The 16029-nt window shown below is 39.9% G+C and overlaps 1 protein-coding gene across 1 annotated transcript in view; it reads right to left on the reverse strand.

The window, feature by feature from the left end:
- The window catches only part of KIF5B (kinesin family member 5B), a 47623-nt gene extending 32838 nt beyond the window's left edge, over window positions 1–14785 (reverse strand). Inside the window, exons 1-2 of the mRNA XM_024253559.3 lie at window positions 14212–14785; window positions 6773–6860 (exon numbers count right to left, since the gene is read on the reverse strand). Coding sequence (XP_024109327.1) covers window positions 6773–6860; window positions 14212–14337 — 214 coding nt within the window. The 5' untranslated portion in view covers window positions 14338–14785. The remainder of the gene's footprint in view (window positions 1–6772; window positions 6861–14211) is intronic.
- Window positions 14786–16029: the final 1244 nt, after the last annotated feature.

Raw genomic sequence — 16029 nt, forward strand, 5'->3', positions numbered from 1 at the left:
ACTGCAGCCTCAACCTCTTGGGTGTAGTAAGCCGCCTGCTTCAGCTTCAAGTAGCCAGGACTAAGAGGCACATGCCACCAGGCCTGGCTAATTCTAAAAAAAAATTTGTAGAGACAGGGTCTTGCTATGTTGCCCAGGCTGATCTCAAACTCCTGGGCTCAAACAACCCTCCTGCCTCAAGCCTCACAAAGCGCTGGGATTACAGGCCTAAGTAAGCCCCTGCACCTGACCCTCCTATGAAATTTTTTTCTAGCCTCTGACATTAACATTTAAATATATTCCTTTATTAGGTCAAAGAGGGAAAAAAGGCAATCCTTTGATTTCTGGCTTTCAAGGATTTTGTTTGTTGTTTGTTTTTGGTGACAAGAAAGGTACTATGAAATTACATTCTATTCTAGAGGAAGCCAAAATAAAAAGAGAAGGCTCTGTTGGAAACGGCATATAACAGTGAAAAGTAAACCAATAAGCAAGCCAATCCTTGTTTTTATTCATTATTTTAAAAAGAAAAAAATAACCCCAACACTGGGCACAACTAACTGGATAACAGATTTCCTACAGAAACATTTATTAATGAGAAAAAAAGACATCATTACGTACTTCCCTGGGAAGATTTTAAGAGACTCCAAACATTTGAAACTTTCCTTCAAAATCTTTTCATTTTTGAGAAGGAAAGCGAAATTATTTCATGTATCACATTTACCTCTTCCTCTAACCCAATTCCACAAGCCACCCCCAAAATATCTGGGTAAAAGTCTCATCCTATGTGTTCTTACAGTATCTGCATTTAATCATAATACTTACCAATTAGTATTCTGTCAATTTACTTGTCTGCTTTACTCACCAGCCTGTCAACTCGAAGTCAGGACTGTGTTTAACTCCTAACACAGTGCCTGAGACTCCAGAGGAACTCAAATGCTTGTTGAATATTTATTACCATCACCAATGTACAGCATCTTTCTAAAGCCTCCCTCACCCTTTTAAATATACTTTTGCCATTCCTATGAGAAACAGAGGTGGACAACTCTGAACAAGTATTACTTCTTTCATACTTTATCAACAGAAAAAACATATTTAGCTAGTGAGATAACAGCACATCACGTTTTAGAAAGTCGCTTTGTATCTCCCTGAACTTCAGCCTCCCCAGCAAAATGACTACTTAGGGAAAAGCTCTGAGAATTAGAAGTCATCATATAAAGTTACTATTAACATCTGAGAGCTTACAATGAGTCAGGTTCTAACCATTTTTTTATATATTATTGTATTTAATCATCACAAAACCCCGTGCACTGTACTATTTGTTTTTTGTTTTTGAGACAGAGTCTTGCTCTGTCACCCAGGCTGGAGTGCAGTGGCGCAACTTCGGCTCACTGCAACCTCCGCCTCCCAGGTTCAAGCAATTCTTGTGCCTCAGCCTCCCAAGTAGCTGGAATTACAGGCGTGTGCTACCATGCCTGGCTAATTTTTGTATTTTTAGTAGAGACGGGGTTTCACCATGTTGGCCAGGCTGGTCTTCAACTCCTGACCTCAGGAGATTTGCCCACTTCGGCCTCCCAAAGTGCTAGGATTACAGGCGTGAGCCACCACGCCCGGCCCGCACTGTACTATTATTAGTCCCATTTTACAGATGAGAAAACTGAGACACAGAGAGGTTAATAACTTGCCTGTAACTCCACAGCTAGTAAGATAAAGCTGAGATGCAAATGCAAATAGACTTGGCTCCAGAGACCTGCTCTTAACCACTGTACTATATACTCAAGGAGCAGAGGAACCAAAATAAATACAAGGCAGGCTACATCTGGAAAAACCAAAGGTGAATACAGCCGCAGACAGTTCAGGTCAAGAAGCCATGGTGGAAAAAACATGAAATCTACAAAGACCTGATGAGATGCTTATCATATAGTGGGCACTGAATAGCTACTTAACACAAGGGAAACAAATCACTCAGATTCAGAATTCAAGAGAATACAAGTGGATAAACCTTATTCAAAACAAACAATTGTATCTAACAAATCTACAAATAGGGAATGATAATAGCCCTACATAAAATCAAGTTATAAACTTGTCCAGATAATTATGAGCCAGTGCATTCTCAATGAACTTGTCAGGGACCCAGAGAGTACTATCTGCTTTCAGGTCATTACTGGCAACTTGCTCATCAAATCTCTATCTCAAAAGAAATCCCAGCTGGCCTATCATTCTGCTGATCTTTGCCTACCAACAATTTCTAACCATGGCTTCTCATCCAATCTGTTTAACAATGATTGTCCCAAGTACACCTTACCATGTATTTAATTGCTTTCCTGTCCTCACACCTCCCTAGGTACCCACCACCTACCCCTACGCCATCTCTCTCCTTAAATATGTGTATTTATTGGTAACTCTGCCACATTCATATCCTTGTCCAGGACAAGTCCCACCAGCTACTATATACAGTCTCCTCCAAAATGGTACAGAGCACTTGGGTAAAGAGAAAAGGAAATCATGGCCAGGTGATACTGACATAAATTACAAAGGTTACATAGAAGAAGAAAGAGATTATGATAGAAATCTTGTATTCTAACACTTGCTGAAAGTCTAATTTTGTACAGTAGAAATAGCTGAGACTATGAGTTTATCTCAAATACAAACACGACTGATTGAATTAATAACGTCCTCTAAGAAGACAGAGGACACATGCCGGGCGTGGTGGCTCACACCTGTGATCCCAGCACTTTGGGAGGCCAAGGTGGGCGGATCACCTGAGGTTGGCAGTTCAAGACCAGCCTGACCAACATGGAGAAACCCCGTCTCTACTAATAACACAAAAATTAGCAGGGCGTGGTGGCACATGCCTGTAATCCCAGCTACTCAGGAGGCTGAGGCGGGAGAATTGCTTCAACCTGGGAGGCGGAGGTAGGTTGCAGTGAGCCAAGATGGAGCCACTGCAGTCCAGCCTGGACAACAAGAGCGAAACTCCGTCTCAATTTTAAAAAAAAAATGAACACAACGACAGAGGACAAAATTAGCAGTTGATACCTGTATTGTGCTTAACAACTTCTAGTACCTATTTTGCACAAGAAGAAATGGAGACTTGGAAAGGTTAGGTAACTTGCCAAAAGTTAGGTAATTTGCCAAAAGTCACATAGCAAGAAAGTGGCAGAGCCTAGAATTCAATCTAGGACTGTCTGATTCCAAAGATTATACTCTTACCATATTACAGAGAAGGGAATTATTATCCTGAACGCAGTTCCAAACAGTAAGGCAGGATAAAGAAGGGACTGAAATTTTGAGAAAAGAAGAGAAATTTCAGGAAGCAAACGATTTCATCCTAGAACTGCAAATAGTAATAAAACAGAACAAAAGTAATAGATGCATGTATCCTAAACGTCAGGAAAACAGATTTCATCTTTTTCTTTTCCTTAAGTACCATTTAAAAAACAATAGATTTTGAAAAACTCTTGAGTATCAGCCTATTATTAAGAGACTATGTAACTAAGGATATACAAGAGAGAGACAGAACTCACGAGAAGAGCATGAGAAAGATAAAAGTCCAGGATAAGTAACTTTAAGACCAAAACAAAATAAAAACTAAGGCCCTAAAAAGAACTTTTAAAGTCATATTCAGAAAAAAAAAAATGAATGAATGAACCTGCATTGCTTAGGAAAGACCATAAAATATTAACTGATGATATCAAAACAGAGGTACTTCTGTTTACTACCATCTTCCACAAATATGATCCTCAAAACAGAACAACAGAATAAACATTGTTGAGAGAGACTTTAAAGTTCATGTGGATAGTATGATAGCAAAAGAATGGCTTCAAATGAGCCCAAGTTTCTAGTTACTAAGGAGGATTACATTCCAGGGATGAAATCTCACAGCTACTGTAGGTTAGTTTTAAAAGCCAAAGAGAACAAAAGTAATAGAAGATACTAATGTTATTTACATTTTCAAAATGGGAAAAGAGATAGATTATGGAAATAAGTATACCAAAATTTTATTAAGTAAAGACTATGGTTGAACTAACCTCGTTTCCTGTTTGGATATGGTTATTCAACTGGTACTTTGGGCAAATAATAGAGTCATGAACCATCACTTGATAAAAGGATTCAAGTTTTTCATCATTTTCTTCTGAGTATGTTGACAAACTAAGGACTAGCCAATTGTATAGGTAAGAGGCTCTGAAGTCGGCTGAATACCCAAACAGTGTGATTGAAATAACTGCCAACAATCTTATTCATTTTAGAAGATTAACCTAGGGACCATGACCCATTAAGCACTTTATAAATGATTTAGAATCGTATTTTTCAAACTTCAAAACCTTTGACACTTTAAAAGACTTATCAAATGTGCTGACAGCCAACTTACTAGATCCCCGGTAAGATAATTATAAAAATAAAACTCAAAATATGATTAAGAGCTAAAATGAACAAAACGGAATCTGCACTTTAAAGGTTTGCTCTCCAAAGTGCAAGTATGGAACGGGGCTTAAAGCTGGCGGCAAGAGATACAAAAAAGACCTGTATATTCAAATTGCCTATGAATTCATGAATCAGTAACTTTCTATTAGTTAGAAAGCTAACGTAATCTTAAACTGTACTGATGAGACAGAAGTATGTCTCAATCAAAGAATGTAATAAAATTGTGTTCTATGATAGATCCCTCTGGAAAACCACATGATGCTTACAACATGATGACCCTGTTCCTCTTTGTTGCAGTCATTTACACAATTACAAGTGTTAATTCTCCTTCATTTTATGAAGATTTCAGTACCCAGTTCACTCTCTCTCACCAATACCATTACTGCTGTAATAAAACAGTACTGGTGGTTTCAAAGTCTGTAGCAGATAATCCCACTAAAATACCCTGGCCTCTCAGCTCCTTGACCAAATTTTCTGCGATCTTATTCTTTCTTCATTTTTATTTTAAAAACAGAGATGGGGTCTCACTGTTGCCCAGGCTGGTCTCAAACTCCTGGCCTCAAGCAATCCTCCCACCTCAGCCTCCCAAAGTGCTGGAATTACAGGTGTGACCCACCATGTCTGGCCTTACCCTTTCTTTACTACCTCGGAAGTCAACTCCATGACAACACCTTTACCTTTTCATTACTAACTGCGTTGCTTCCATAATCTCAATTTCAAGTGGAGATACTACTCAGCTTACGATGGGGTTACTTCCTGATAAATGTTCTGTAAGTTGAAAATACCCTAAGCTGAAAATGCATCAAACACATCTAACCTACCAAACACCATGGCTTAGCCTAGCCTACTTTAAATGTGCTCAGAACACATACACTGACCTACAGTTCAGCAAAACCATCTAACACAAAGCCTATTTTATAATAAAGTGTTAAATATTTCATATAACTTATTGAATACTATACTGAAAGTGAAAAACGGAATGGCTGTACAGGTACTAGAAATATTTCTATTGAATATTTCTATTCAATGTGTATTGCTTTTGCACTATCGTAAAGTCGAACAATTTTAAGTTGTCCTAAGTCAGGGACTGTCTGTATTCACCTTCTATTACTCCGTCCAGTACCCTGATTCCAACAAATCTTTGACCCCACTGAGATCTACAACCCACTAATGTTACCACCTTTTTTCACTGCCCTTCAGCCTCCCTCATATCCTTCTTCCTGTAACTTAACCACCTTAGATCCCATGATCCACCATTATAATCACTCCTTTGACTATATCCTCAATTCTCTTGTCCCCCACTTCCCTCTTTTGTACTCACCTAGCAAAACTCCAAATGGGCAAAAATTCAACTCTTTCAGCAGCTAACCTCGAGTGGGCCCTTAATACTGCCTGGCAATACTCTCACACTGCCTGAATCCATCCATTTCATGCCTTTTCCTAGAACCTCTTCCCCCTTCCTCATCTCCATGATGACTTTGCTCCCTGTATTAGACAATATGGAATTGATATAATGAGTACATCCACATTTTCCCTCCCTTACCTCATCTATAAACCTTCCATAACTCCTTTATCTCCTGTTACTAGGATGAACATCTGTGCTCCTATGCTATCCTAATCCACCTACTTTTATACTGAATCCCAATTCCTTTAACGTGGTGAATGCCACAACACAGATTTTGCCTCAATCTAAGAAGCACCTTGTAACAACTACAGCTGTCAAAAAATGAAATAAATCATATCACAAAGTAACAGCCATTCCTTTGATTAAACAGATTTCTACAGTAACTGGAAGTAACTCCAGATAAACAATGAGCACTCTCTCAGCTTTAAAATTCAATGGTTTTAGAATATATAAAATTATAAACATTCTTGTGTAAGTTATAGTATTAACTGGAATGTACATACTTTTCTCACCTTTGGCAACTCTTGTTAAATTCCTCAAGAGATAGGTAAGTCTTTGGGGAAGGAATAACAGTGGAATGGAAGAATGATAGACTGCCATTTTCCACTACTTTTTAGAAATGTGCCTAGCCATTTTGTTTTCATTCTCATACGGTTCTCTTTCTAGAACTGCCATCTTGGAAACTCTCCTGGGAATATCTAATAGAAATGCATCTCTTAAGAATAAGTGTGTAACATAGTTCTCATAATACCCTTAATTAGGTACTGTATATAATTAGATCATGGAATTTGAGCAACAGAATATTTACTAATTGTGTTTGACCTTTTTATTATTTAAACAACTTTCTTCTGCAATTAACTTAGAAGAAAGGGGCATTAAAATGAAAAAAGAAAGCTGAGTAAGTAGAAAAGATCACAAACTTATTTACTTATTGCTGAGACAACTCAGCAGGTTAAATATATTTACCTTTAACAATCTTCTTTGCACAGTCATTATACACTTGCTCTTGAGATGTGCTTGACTGGAACACCCGATCAAATGCATAAGGCTTGGACTGAAAAACAAAAAAGTGTTTCAACTATACAAATTAAAGGTAAATGAACATTTCTAAACTTTACAGATGCCATCATATAATATATTTAATCCTCAAAATAGTATACCTAGTATGCATAATTTGATATCATTGAATCTTTGAAGTGGATGGGATCTTAGGGATCACCATGTACAAACCCATTAGAATAAACTCCAGGAAAACAAGAATGGTCTTTAGTCTTTGCTGCATTCCCAGGGCCCAGTAATTACAATTATAATTCCCAGTAATTATAATTAGCACTACTATGGCAGCCAAATATTGCTGAGTGATTTTTATTTTTTTAAATACCTATTTATTTATTTTTGAGACAGGGTCTCGGTTCTGTCACCCAGGCTGGAGTGCAGTGGCACAATCACTGCTTACTGCAGCCTCAACCTCCTGGGCTCAAGCAATCCTCCCACTTTAGCCTCCTGAGCAGCTGGGACTAGAGGCATGTGCCACCATGCTATGTTGCCCAGGCTGGTCTTGAACTTCTAGGCTCAGGAGATCCTCCTGCCTCAGCCTCCCCAAGTGCTGGGATTACAGGTGTGAACCACCGTGCCTGGCCTGCAACAGCTTTTCAACCATTCTTTCATTTAACAAATACTTTTGGAATGTGAGATGACATGCTAGAATGATAACCAAGGCAGATTCCCTCTCTGCTTTAGTGGAGCATAAATAATAGTGGGGCAGACATTAAACAATTAACTGACCAGAATTCTGACTCATGCAATTGAGTGCTATGAAAGTGCAATGAGAGAATATAGGAGGAGAACCTAAGTCTACAGGAAAGCAGAATATCAGGGAAACACCCTTGGAGAAAGAATATTTAAGAACTGAAGAAAAAGCAGCAACTAACTCATCATCACTCTCTCCAGTATTAGTCATGAAGGGTGAAAAAGGTTTCGTGTAGGAAAGTAGTCTAGGCAGTGGGAGGATGCTTAAAGATCCTAAGGCAGAAAGAACAGTGTAGCATTCAAGAAATCAATGGAAGTTGTTAAGTTGAAGTACAAGGAGCAAGGATCAAATGCAAATATCAAAATGGTTAAAAAGACATCATCTTATTCTGAAAACAGCTTTGATCTTCTGGACCCCAGAAATGATACTGGGGACTCCATGGACCACTCTCAGAGAACCACTAATATAGTCTGAGAAGGAGCCAGGGGTATTGAACAAAAAAAAAAACCAGTGGTGTCCATGCAAGTCAAAAAAAAATAATTTTCAAGGAAGGAGTGATTATGTCAAATACAGTTGTGAGGCCAAGACAAAACTAAAAAGTACTCAATGACAAAGGTCAGATTGGAATGGACTGAAAAAGAATGGGAGGTAACCAAGTGGTGCAGAAAATCTGCTGTATGTGTAAAAAAGTTATTTTTTTTTTAAGACTTGTAAGACCTGAGGAAGTTTAAATGCTTGCAGGAACAATTTAATAATCTAGGAGAAAGAGTAGGTATCCAAAAATAAGAGGCAAGGGGTTCTAGGTATTTGCAAGTATCTATCCAAAAATAAGAGGCAAGGGGTTCTAGGTATTTGCAAGTGTCTGCCTCTCTCTAGTTTCTTCTAAAGGAAAGGTAGGAAGCTGGGCCCTAAAACACAAAACAATCATGACCCCAGAAAAAGCCCTTAACATTAGAAAACACTTCCTAAGTCTTAGCTGAAAAAGACCTACTACCTTCCACATCCCCACCTCAAAGTCTGAAATAAAAGTAACAATGAACCAGACACTCCTAAAGCCATTCCCAGTTCCCCTTTCCCTTGCTACCTCCCAATAAATAGGCCGGAAAGCCAAATACCTGTTAGCCTAGTCTCCCTGCAACTAGTAGTCACATGACCAAGCTCTGAATAATATGAAGTGGCGGTCTGTTCGCGGTCTCTGAGAAGGGTGTTGTTATCCTGATAAAAAGGACCATCTCAGCTAAAACTGCCCTTTCTCCTTCCTGGAATGAATGCCTGGAGCTGTAGCATCCATCTTGCAAATATGACAAACAGGATGATGAAAAGCAACAGCTAAGGACGACAAAGTATAACAGAGTGAGGAACCGTGAAGAGCCTGTATCCAGGCTTTTTGTTATGTGAGAAAAACATCCTCTTATTTATTTAAGCCACTATTAGCTGTTGGTTTTCCCTCTAAAGCTGAAAGCATTACTGACAGATACAAGAAGCTGATCTCACTTTGGCATCAATTTAAAATAGGCATCGATGTCTGATTATTCTTTAGTTATGACGTATGTGAACATATCCTTTTCTCAGATGCTACTGAAACAATTAACATTCAATTCTACAGGTGTGGCTAAAAGAAATCTATTATTTTACTGCTGACACAAGATATATTCATGGTGAACAATTCTGAAAACAAATGTTAAGTACAATCAAAATAACAATCGCCACCCAAAAACGAACCATACTAATAGTTTTTCTATGCAAAAAGAAAGTAATTTTCCCTCATTTATCCAGCAGACATTCATTTAGTGACTATAAAGATATGAGATATTGTAGAAGAGTAACACAATTTTAGAAATAATTAGTACAGACTGTAGGGTTCAAAGAGTAATAGAGGATAAGGCCAGGTAAAAACCTGAATACTAAGTTAAGTTATATACTTGGATCTAACATAAGTGATCAAGTAATGTCAAGAGAATTTTATATATATCTACAAATATACTCCTGAGTAGCTGGGACCACAGGCATGTGCCACCACGCCTGGCTAATTTTTGTATTTTTAGTAGAGATGAGGTTTTGCCATGTTGGCCAGGCTGGTCTCAAACTCCTGACCTCCAGTGATCCACCTACCTCAGCCTCCCAAAGTGCTGGGATTACAGGCATGATCCACCATGCCTGGCCTCAATTTTTACATCAATAGAAAATAGTGCCCCTAAACCATTTACCAAGAGATATGCCAGAAATAATGTAAACAGCTTCATAATAGTAAACAGTTTTAATAGTAAAGCCTGTCTTCAGAAGTACTTTATGAAGCTGCTTACTCTAGTTATCAACTCAAAGCAAATATATAAACTACCACTACAACCTTACTAAAATAATATAAATGGCAACTATTAAAAGGTAACACACAAACATAAAAATAATTGAGACTGGAGTGATTATCTTTCTAGAAGTTATTGTTAAATAAAAATTAAGTGCTTAGCATTAAGTTGACAAAACAGTCGTCTTATCTTGACTGCAAAACCAAATTATGATTTTGTAATACTAAGTAAGGCAAATGTTTTAATTAAAGATCTAGTCATAAATTACTGACTGATGCTGGCTTCCTGAAATGAAAATCAAGACTTTGTGAAACATAAAAATTATTTCTAATGGTCTATAATTAAGGCATATCTCTATTTTTCAAATAAATTAAAGAAAAACTCATCTGGACATCTGTATTTTTCAAACCTGGTTTTTAGCCTCGAAATGTACACTACGCAGCTTTTAATCCCATGTATCTTCAAAGATCCTCCAAGTTTCAGATTTCAATTTTACTAATAACTCCAAGTCACAAGATGCATTCACATCTGACTGATGCTTTAAGGGGACAAATCAAAAAGGAGTAAGTTGATCTCAACTGCATACCTTAGGTTTCTTAAGTGATTCCTTTTTGAGTATGCACCGACCAGGCTGAAGACCAAATTTGGTTATGAAGGACACCCTCCTGGCAGGGATATGTCTTTCTCTGGAATTCTGAATAGCAGATCATTTCAGATCACTTGGGAGTGTATTATATTAGATTTTCCTTAGTTAGACACTATAGTGGGCTAACATTCCACAACTGTAAAGGTATGTGATGATGGTTCCCTCCTCTCCTTCATTTTTCCCTCTTAAGGTAATCAAGAAGATTCAAACACCAAATCATTCACTTGAAAAGGGAGAATGTTGTTTTGCTTAGGCAAGGAACTGGGCAAGATTATCTAATTAGTTTTAGTTTTATTCTCTTCTAATTTCTTGGAACTACCACAGCTTGTTTTTGGCAGCCTTTATGGTGTACCATATAAGGAATAATGATTTGTAAAGATACTTAATGATGCAAATAACCATATTCTACTTTCATGATTCATAAATAGATAGATGTAATTTTTTTATTGATTTTTCTTCCTGGTGTTTTTAGCAAGCTCCTAATTTTTTCTATTGATTTTTTTCTGGTGTTTTCAGCAAGCTCATTTCAAAGACATAAACTGTTTCCCTGTCCTCCTTGCTTTGCGGGTAACAAGTTCTCTAATTTAAAGCAAATAGTTTATATTTATATCACTTAAAGACTTTCATAAAATAATTCATTTCATTCAATGTTACATTTATAGCACTTCACCAAGCACTTTATTAAAAATAAATTCTGTATTAAAGGCTATATACAGCATACAGAGAAACACTATGAAAGATCTGCCTGCCATGGTGTCATATTAAAATCACTCATTACATGAGTAGCAGGAAAAAAGTTTAGACAAAGTATTAAAAACTCAAGTTAGAAGAAAATCAGAATCCTTAAAAATTACTTTCTCCATGAGCACTGATTATGCTTCTAACATCATAAACTAAAATATTCTTTCAATTTTGATCTAAATAGAAGATTGTATACAAAATGTTCTTAAATCATGTTTTTGAAAATTTAGTTTTAAATGCTGCATTGCAGCAATTCTCTCCTAAACTGTTCATTATGAATCAGGATTAAGAACCAGTAAAATGAAAAAACCAAACCGAGAAGACTTTACCCACAGATTTTCCAATTCCGCTCCTCCTGGCTGCTTTTATAACCTTTTACAAAATGAAATAATTCGTTTAAAAAATTGAACAAAAATATGAGACCTCAGTAATTAATGTCGTTACTATATGCAAGAAACCAGTTTCTGAAAACAATGAACCAAAACATGTTGCCTTTCATTTTCTCAGGCTATGTTATTCAGTTGGAATGTATTTTTGCTTACACGTAAAAAAAAAAAAAAAAAACAAAACTGGCCAGGTGTGGTGGCTCACGCCTGTGATCCCAGCACTTTGGGAGGCCAAGACAGGTGGATCACCTTAGGTCAGGAGTTCGGGACCGTCCTAGCCAACATGGTGAAACCCCATCTCTACTAAAAATACAAAAATTAGCTGGGCGTGGTGGCACATGCCTGTAATCCCAGCCACTGGGGCGGCTGAGGCAGGAGAATCGTTTGAACCCGGGAGGCGGAGGTTGCAGTGTGCCAAGATCACTCCACTGCACTCCAGCCTGGGCAACAAGAACAAAACTCAAAAATATCTCAAAAAAAAAAAAAAAAATCTCAAAAAAACAACCAACCAAAAAACAACTAAAATGCTTATCAGTTTACCTACAGGTTAACTGTTCATTACGGATTCACAAACCAACAACCTATCCATTATTCCTAATATTATCATTTATATAGAGTACTGAAATTTTGAAACAGAACTTATAAGCAACTTTTTCCCAATGGAAACCTAGAATAAATGTATGTTTCCTTTATTCATTTTCCTTTAGTTCTTTCTTCATAGTTTATGTCATATTTGGGCCTCATCAAAGTTTACCTTCTAATCTTAGTACATTTTATGAATCCTAAATTTTAGAATTCCAACAAAAAGAATCATAGTGATAACTACAGATCTGTGTAAACACAAAATCTGAAGAAATAAGACATTCTTAAAACAAGTGTAAAAGGAAAAATAGGTTTGATGTGCCAACCACTGCAGAAGCTGAGTACTGTAAATCACAAAAACTCTTAAGAAACAGCCTCAAGTTTGACAACTAATCCAGGCCTTGCAAGCCTCCTGACTATATGTAAAATATACCATCCCAAAGGAAAAGGATTACTGGGCTTAACTACTCCGCCTCTGCCGGGCTATGATGTCATTTACACAAGAGTTTTTCTAGTGGACTTGTTAACAAAGAACTCGCCTGACAGTCTTTACACAGTAATAGTTGGCAATTGTTAGTGGCCTAATGACTTGTTTGCCAAAGGCCTACCAAGGAGCTAAGACATTCATTTTTTGGAGCTGAACTTTGGAGAAACTTTCACATCAAAACCCTAAAGAACTTTAGTCTGTCTTCAGTGTCAATGCTTTCAATCATCCATGTCCCATCTCCTGTGGCCTCTGCCCTATTACCAAATTAAATAGCCCCAATACAGTATTAACTATAGAATGACATTAGAGGAAAAATTAACATATTAAAATTTCATACCATGGTAACAATGTAAAAAGTTAGTTCTACTACATAGCATTACCAACAAAGAGCAACATAATTTAGTCACAGTTCACTGTTTCATATGCCATACTTTACAATTAATTTTTAATCTCCTTCAACTAGGAGTGCTATTTTCTTAGACCTTTCAATGCCAGAGATCAGACCTTAAAAAACCCTCACATTCTGGTCTCACTGACAATGATCACTCAACTCTAGTTATGTTTTTCATTACAAAAAAACAGTATCTCACTATTCTTGGGATTACCAAACATCAATTTACTTCAGGACAGACCTTAACTGCAGAAGTATGAATCTAATACTGGTCAATTTTTATCTTTTTTATAAGCTTGTTTTTATAATACTTTGTCTGATATAAAAACAAAAAGTTAATACTTTTTCCTAGGCTGTTATCCCATAAAACCTAGGAAGAGTACGATTTGTCTTTCGGAGCACTTATCTGACCCAACCAAAGTCGGCTAGGTCTGCTAGATTAAACAAAATTGATCATCCCGATTCAAAAAAAAAAAAAAGCTCAACTATTTCTTTCCACAATCATCGATTTGCCATTTGTAATCGTTAACATGAAAAGGCTTTCATCATTCAAAAAGTGGTGGGTGAAAGTTTGAGGTATAGATAATATTTGTACCTCTTTGGTGCTTTTTCCTTCTCCTAGAGGGAAACAATACGGTTCAAGGACTGGTTATGTTTCTATAAAACCAAGCATCTCTACTAAAGTATACTACGGCTTATCTCAGAGCTCAATGTCCCCAGCTGAACTTTATATTAGCGTTACATATTTTCTGAATGGCAAATCTGCCGTTAATCCACAACACCAACAGTATCCGTAATTGCACACACACACACGCAGACAAACGTGCACTGAACTTGCTGCCCGGACGTTCCTCCCTTGCCCCAGGTGGGGGAGTGTCCAGGGCTGAGGCTGGGCGCCTCCCGTCTCCCGGCGCGGAAGACTGGGGTGGGGGCGATCCAGGAACGCACGCGAAGCTGCGCAGTCTCCCTCCACTGGGTTATCTGAACCGGCAAACCCCGCCGGGGAGGGCTGGGGACACCGCCGCTCCCTTTCAATTCTGCACCCTGCCACTTCCCTAAACTCCCCGCACAGGCCGGCGCGAAGAAGCGGGAGGAGGGGTGCCGGCGGGGGTCACTCACCGCGATCACGACCGTATCTTCTCCCTGAAACTTAGCGATGTACTTGTCGCCGCGGTTCACTTCAGACTCGTTGAGAGGTCTGAAGCGACACATCACTTTGATGTTGCACTCGGCCAGGTCCGCCATCTTTCTCGCAGCCGGGGCCGGCGGCCGGGAGCCACTCCCCGCCGCTCAGTCTTGCAGGGAACGCGCCGGAGCTGAGGGCTTGGGGTCGCGAGGGCCGTGAGAGGCAGCAGTCAGCTGCGCCGCGCTGCGCTTCCCCGGGTGGAGGCGGCCGGGGAGCCGGGACTCGAAGAGCCGGCGCTGGCAGCCGTTAACCCTAACGCTCACTTCCGATCCATCATGGCAGCTATGGCGGCGGCGGCACCGGGGAGAGCGTCCGCGGCTCCTCAGCGTCCCCCTCGACGGTCTGGGCGGACTAGGGGGGCTGGGGAGGTTCTGGGGACCGGGAGAGTGGCCACCTTCTTCCTCCTCGCAAAGAGCAGGCCGGGCCTACCCGTCCGCCAGCTCTGCTGTCCACTGGCCGGCTGGCCAGCTGCTGCCCGATCACTGCTGAGGCCGCCGTTGGGGGACTGGGCGGTGCGGGAGGAGGACTGCGCAGGCGCAGTGGGCCGGGCGGCCCGGCGACCAATCGGTGCGCGCGCTCGTACCCGGCCGCCGCGGCCGGGCTGCCGTTTCCACCACCACTCCTGGCCCGGGGTCGCAGATTCAAATTTTACTGCACTGCCCCTCTCGCAGAAGTTCCTGGGGACGCAGGGCGGCAGCTCCCACCCCCCATCCCAAACCGCCGAAGAATTCCCCAGAGCTAAGGCAGAGGCACTTAGCCTTCTTTTCTTTGAGGGAGAAGGGGTTTGCTTTAACTACTTAATGTCGTTTGTTTAAATAAATCACTAGGCTGGTCCGGGTGCGGTGGTGTTTGCAACTAATTGATCACAGCCAGAGATTTGTTTCTTCTTCACTCGCACTGTGTCACTTGACTAGCTTTAAAATTAAAAACATAAAGTACTATATTCCTAAAAGGAAGTGTTGCTTTCATTTTTGTCTGGGGGTGGGGGGAATCATTCCTGGCCTACCTTTTTAGAGCGCGTTGCCAGAAAAAAGTAAGATTTCAATGAAGGGTAGCTCTTTCCTGCGAGAGTGGGATGTGGGGAAACAGGAATAAGAAAGAAAAAGGAAAATTTTCCTAAGGAATGAAGGAGGTTGCTGAAGAAATGTGGAACAGTAGGGTGAGGAGGGGTGAGAGCCCTCAGCCCCCATCACACAGCATCTCTGTCACTCCAGCCGCCCAGTGCCTTGCATCCAGCCCGCACCCTCGCCGCCCCCACGAAGTTCAGCGAATTCCCGCCACTTCCCCGGCAATGAACATACCGAACTCATCAATCCCAATGCTGGAGGAATCACTGACCTGGAGCCTAAAGATGGTCTTTATAAAAGGCCTAGGTAAATTTGTTCATTACATATCCAAGGAAGACCACTCCATAGTTGACTTTGCCTTCTAGTTTTAGAAGATGAGTACCATAAAATTCCACGGGGAAGTGGCTCTGAGGAAGTGGCTCTGAGGTGCTGCAGAAGAACTGCAGCAACAACTCCTCCCCCGGTCCCCAATTTTTGTTTGTAAAATGAAGGACTTAACTATGAAAACCTCCAGGGCTACCTGTGCTCACCCAATCATCCTAATACCTCCAGAAACAAATTCAGAGTTCAACAGATTCAGGTTTATTAATCCACTGCCTTGAAGACGAGCTCACGCTCAAGGAACCTTGGAGCATCTCACCAAACAAAGGAAAAGATAGAATTAACCCACGGCTTTCTGGGAGG

The sequence above is a fragment of the Pongo abelii genome, chromosome 8 (genome assembly GCF_028885655.2).
Source record: "Pongo abelii isolate AG06213 chromosome 8, NHGRI_mPonAbe1-v2.0_pri, whole genome shotgun sequence".
NCBI lineage: Eukaryota > Metazoa > Chordata > Mammalia > Primates > Hominidae > Pongo > Pongo abelii.